Source organism: Echinops telfairi, unplaced genomic scaffold, assembly GCF_000313985.2.
Source record: "Echinops telfairi isolate 266 unplaced genomic scaffold, ASM31398v2 ScPeMD7_7420;HRSCAF=8458, whole genome shotgun sequence".
In the NCBI taxonomy this organism is placed as follows: Eukaryota; Metazoa; Chordata; class Mammalia; order Afrosoricida; family Tenrecidae; genus Echinops; species Echinops telfairi.
This window is the reverse complement of record NW_022111320.1, coordinates 20,543,900-20,549,838: the sequence shown is the minus strand read 5'-3', so window position 1 is coordinate 20,549,838 and position 5,939 is coordinate 20,543,900. Positions and strand designations below refer to the sequence as shown.

At 35.4% G+C, this 5,939-nt stretch overlaps 1 protein-coding gene across 6 annotated transcripts in view; it reads left to right on the top strand.

The window, feature by feature from the left end:
- GOLGA4 (golgin A4) overlaps positions 1-5,939 on the top strand; it is a 136,023-nt gene that overhangs the window by 32,500 nt on the left and 97,584 nt on the right. For 4 of the 6 annotated variants that reach the window (XM_045297507.1, XM_045297508.1, XM_045297506.1 and 1 more), the window contains exons 3-4: positions 592-690; positions 4,346-4,414. In XM_045297507.1, coding sequence (XP_045153442.1) covers positions 592-690; positions 4,346-4,414 — 168 coding nt within the window. The remainder of the gene's footprint in view (positions 1-591; positions 691-4,345; positions 4,415-5,939) is intronic. The other 2 variants (XM_045297510.1, XM_045297509.1) reach the window with 1 other exon arrangement.

The window sequence follows — 5,939 nt, the reverse complement described above, 5'->3', positions numbered from 1 at the left end:
CCTTTGTACTGTAGAATTTGTCCTTAAAACTTACTATAACTTTCAATTTCAAAAGTTTGTTCCATTATAATTTATAATTTATATATGTATGTATACGTGTTTAAATAATGATTATTCAAATTTTTATGAGTTTTAGTTTCCCTGTAAATCTCCATGTTTTCTTTTTAAATATATAAGAAGGAAAGGCTTAACATTTATGGAAGTTATGTTAAGGCTTCGTGTTCTTTACCATGCTTTTCTTTTTTTTGGGGGGGTATGGATTCTTATACCAAATTGCCAGACAAGCTGTGTGTTATGGTGCCTATTTACATATGTCATTTGCATGTCAGTAAGCAAGTTATTTGTAAATTGAACTTTGAGGTCCTCTACTGACCAACACATCTTCATTTCTAACCTTTCCCACCAATGCAGCATTTTACTTTAGGTGGGGCAGTGGGCGGGGGAGAGGGTGGTTCATGGTAGCGAAGTCCACAAGGCTGTTACACAGTGTTGTGCATGCCGAGTGGTGAGAACACTTTGCAACATGCTGTTATTTGTTTTTTATGATTTGTTTTATTTTTATACCCCTGCTTATTACACTGAATGAGACAGCTGCTAGCCGGGATGATAGCAGAGCCTGCTTTTCTCTCTGAATATACTATTTTTGCTTTGGATCCCTCCAAACAGCTTAAAACACAGAGTGACAGTGTGGTGAGTTCTTCCACCGCTTTCTGCATTCCCATTGTGGGGAAGCAAAGTCATTTGGTAATTCTAGAAGCAAATTTTTAATGTTGCTTGCTATTTACCATCACTCAAACCAACTTCAATGTCCTGTTGCTAACACTGCACTAAAAAAAATTAAGAAAAAAATTGCTGAATTCTGATGATTGGTGTGCTTCTTGCTCATTTTTAACAGCAGCAAAATTAACACTGTTTTCATTAACGCAGCAAAGACTACCTTCACTTGGTCAAAAGGCATACATTTTCTTCATAAGGGAACATTTTGCTCATTAATTTTACATGCATTGTTAGATATCCCTGTTGCAGTATTGGTGGGAGGCCTAGAATGTTTTGAGATGTAACACACATTAAGGGAAAAAGTGGGTTGCTATGTAAATGAACAATTAAACAACACTGAATAGGTAAGAAGATTCCACTGTGACAAATAATTTTCTTTTGGTAGAGTAGTAGTTTTCTGTGTATTAAAAATATGAAAGGAAATACTTAATAACTACTTGCCTTCTTTCTTAACTGGTTAAATTTATAAAATTTGGAATTTTGTTTTATATAATTATCTCTGGAAGGTAGATGCTCCCCCCCCCCCATTTTAATGTATCTGATAGGATCTTAATTTAGTAAAACTTAGAGATGCTTTATTGTCTAGTAAGGGTAAGTTTTGGTCACTGTGGACACTGTGAACCCTCCATTAATTATAAAAGTAACTTGTATTGTCAAAAAGTGCTATAATAATTCATGAAGGCATTAGAATTGTTTAAAATAAGTACTCAAAGTAAATGAAACATCTAATCTTATTTACCATATGTACTCAAGTATAAGCGCACCTGAATATCAGCTTAGGCACCTAATTTTACCACAAAAACTGCATAAAAAATGTGTTGAAAAACCCAGCGTATACACGAGTATATACAGCACATTTTGTTTTTGTTCAGATAGGAACTCAATACTCTGCTTGGAGTAGAGGGAATCTGACATTAGAACACAATAAAAATTCAGTGAGGGTGTAATTTCATTATGAGTTTACCAGCTGCTAATGCTTCCTTAATTCAGAGTTTTAAAAACTGAATCTCTTTACTTCACAACCCAAGAATTGCCATATCTCTAATGCTCAATGGTTGTTGAAAGATTGGATAAATGTAACTGAAGACAAATTTGGCAGGAGACCTGCGTATACTTTTAAGTTAAATATGTGCAAATATCCTGTGAGCTAGGCGTTGCCCCTGGGAGAAGGCCTTAAGGTCTTTACTGAAGGAGGTGATTCCCTAAGGATTTAGTAACCTTTTATTGAGTCCCTACTGCCAACCAGGTAGACACAATGTTAGATCCTGGGGATGCAGGAGCTAAGTGCTCTCCAAGAGTTAATAATTTAGTGTAGAGACAAACATGTCAAGTGTCTACTTGTGTAGATAGAAAGTCAGGCTGTGTTAGCCGCTCCAGGAAGCCACATGGAGTGTGACAAAGGGACATTTGAAAGTTGAAAGATGGATTGTGATAAGAGTTATATGAGCCCCTAATAAAATGATTAAAAAAAAGTAGAAATAACATGTAAAAAAAAAAAAGAAAGTTGAAAGATGTGCTGGGCTTTGCCAGATGAAACACGGAGGTCTTCCAGATAGTGACAGAATGTCTAATTTTATTTCTAGAGATTTATAATTTAAATTTACAGTGTATGTTAGGCTAAGACTGATCTGTAGTTGTTTGCTAAGGCCTGCATTTATTTTGCTATATGGAGTAATACATGAACTATGTATGAGGAGAGTTCAAAAAGGTTAAGGGAAAATAAGATAAAGAGATAATGCAACTTTTCAACAAACTTTTTGAAGCCCCTCTCATTTATGGATAGGGGAGTTTTTTTTTTTATATACCGTGTTTGATATGGTGACATTTAAAACACTTTGTAGAATATCTGTTTTTGCATGGATCACAATCATGTGCCAAGTCATTTACTTTAAACTGAATATGGACTGTATTGCCACCCTGCCCTTATCGTAAAAGAAAAGGGTAGGGGAGATAAAGGAGCTCTTTCTTTTCCCTTCTTGTTAGTATAAGTGCTGGTTACTTTTGAGTGTACTGACTGGCTAAGAGACCTGCTGATCTCATAAAGTATATATTTTTATCTTGTTTTATGCAGTATATTTTTAAGGGGCCATGGTGGTATAGTGGTTATGTGTATATGTATTGGCTGCTAGCCACAAGGTCAGCCGTTCAAAACCACCAGCCGCTCCTCGGGAAAAAGATGAGGCTTTCTATATAGAGATTTTGTTTTAGAAACCCACAGGTGCAGTTTTACCTTGCCCTATAGGGTCACTATGAGTTGGAATCAACTCAGTGGCAGTGAGTTTTTTTGTTTGGTGGTATAGTGGACTATGCATTGGGCTGCTAACCACAAGGTCATCAGTTCGAAACCACCAGCTGCTCTGCAGAACAAAGATGAGACTGTTTGCTCCTGGAAAGATGTAAAGTCTCAGAAACTCAAAAGGGCCATTCTTCCCTGTCCCATAGAGTTGATATGAGTTGAATTGACTCTATGACTCTATGACTCTATGACATATGACTCTATGAATTTGATTTTGGTTCGTAAGTATAGTATATTTTTAGGGCTGGAAAGCATTAATTGCGATACTACCCAAATACATTCTGTGTACGTATACAATTTCTAATTCTTTAAATGGTAGGGAACAGGAAATTAAAAGGTAATTCCTATATTTTCCAGTCTGTAGCTTTAATTAATGTCTTGAATTGGTGAAATATGAGAACTTTAGAAGTTTTTTAAGTAGGAAGGCCTGCTCTACTAATATTTAAGAATAACCAAGATTAAATGTTTGTTCTTGGTCATTTGTAGACATAAGAGGAAATGTATTGCTGCTATTTTAACTACCACCATATTGAAACATGACTACAAGATGCTTCTGTTTGAAACTTGGAAGTTATTTATTGGGGCCACCTTTGTAGCTCTAAGTTTTCGATAGATGATTAGTAAATTATGAATGCTTTATAGAATTTTGAATCCCAAAGAATCTTATTCATTCCCAAGGAATCTGTGGCAGTATGTTGTAATCAGTAGAATGTTGCTTAATTTGGAACAATCCTCATATCAATGGAACAAAACAAAAGGTTTACACATTATAAAGAAGATATTTTTAATTAGAAAAATTTCTGAAAATTGTCCTAACAGTGTCATTTAGACTTCTGCTTCAAAAGAACACAACCTATTTTTCAGAGCTTAGCCCAAGTACTTTGGAGTATTGTACCATTGTAGGACACAATTGACATTAGAGCTGTTTTCTGGATTCTTACCTTGAAAGAGTTTGCTAACTGAATCCCTGATGTTAATTTTGTCATGAGGGGGAAAAAACTGGGGACATCATATAATGATTTGCTTGAAATAAACCTCACTACATACTAATCTTTGCTATATTTAGATATATATATATGCATATAATACAATGAAATGAATTTTCTAAAATACTACCATACTAGTTTTACCCTGCATGAAAATATTCTTATAAATGCAGTTACTAATTTTAAAATCTAAATGTATCTAATTGGTTTTGGCATTTTGTTCACAACAGTTTTCCATTGTTAGTTTTATGTTTCTTTACAATGAGCACCTCTTTCTTTTCCTCAGAATGCATCTGTCGAAGCCCTGAAATCTCCCGACAGTGTTAATGGAAGTGAACCAGCTACTACTCCTCAGGTCTGCTACACATGTAATTTTAAAAATGGCAAGTCATTTCAGAGCATTGATCAGTGTGTATTAACTAGGAGTTTTGACTTCACACTGAAATAATAGTATCCAGTCTTTTGATCCAATATATTATATATGGTCTGTTAATTGTTCCTTGGGAAATTTAAAAAATAAATCTGTTCATGCTGTATGTGCATCATTTGTATATAATGTAAGAGTATATTATAATTTTAAAAAAAAAATAACATTTTGTGATTTTAGTGAAAGTTTAAACAGCAAGATAGGTTCCCATATGACGATTTCTAAATGAGTTGACTAGTGACATTAGTTACATTTTTACATTGTAAAAATCAACTTTCTCTTTAATTGTGCTCTGGTTCTGTTTTCAGTACTCTCATTTCCCTGCCCCCTTGTCACCTTATCATCTTTGTTCTTTGAATGAAATGTTGACCTTTTCAACTCAAAACTGATGATTTTTCATTAGAGCACTGCTCTACTGGGTAATAGCCTTTGTTTGTCAATCTGCTTTTCTGCTCAAAGGTGAGCTCAGGGATAGTATTGATTCACTCTTTAAAGAATATCCCAGGACGAGCTTCTCAGAGTCCTTTAGTCTCAGTTGGTCCGATAGTCTGCCCACCACCCCTCGTTTTTGGATTTTTTTTTTAAGAATTTGAGTTTTGTTTTATTTTTCTCTCCCATTCTAATAACAAGGGTCATCTGTGCGGTCCTGGTCAGATTGGTCAATGGTAGTAAGCATGCACCACCTAGTTCTTTTGGTCTTAAGGTCTGAAAACCATTCTTGGAAGGTGCTGGATTATATCTGAGAATGTGTGTAGCTGTGCCCACATACCTGTATTTACACACACACTTGTTATTGCAGTCTTAGCTCCTGTTGGGTCCATTCTGACTGTTACTGATGCTGTGAACAAGGGGATGAACACACCAGTCCTGTGCCGTTCTTACAGTTGTTGCTGTTTGTACCCATGGTTGAAGCCACAATTTCATCTATCTCTTTGGAGGGTCTTTCTCTTTTTCACTGATCTGCTTTATCAAGCACGATGACCTTCTGCAGTGACTTAAAACCAAAACACACCCACTGTCATCAAGTCAATTCCAACTCACAGTGACCCTGTGTAGGATTTCTGAGGCTGTAGATCTTTATGGGCACAGGTAGCCTCATTTCTCTCCCTTGGAACAGCTGTGGGTTTGAACTGCTGACTTTGTTGTTAGCATTAATTTTAACATTAATGGCAGTGAAGTGAAAAAGATTTCAATGAACGATGGCTTCATAGTTGTAAAAGATTATAGAGGGAGTTATAGTGTATGGCATATGGAGTTACATAATTTGGATGGAGGATTTGAAGTAAATGGGGTTTCTTTTAGAATTTGCTTTATTACAGACTATTTTACTAATAGAGAATTTATCTTTGTTTTAAAACGTTATTAGGAGAGTGGCACTCAAGTGACATTCTATTGACCTCTTTCAAAAAGAAAGAAAAATTTCACTTGAAAAAATGCTATCAAGAAGGACATT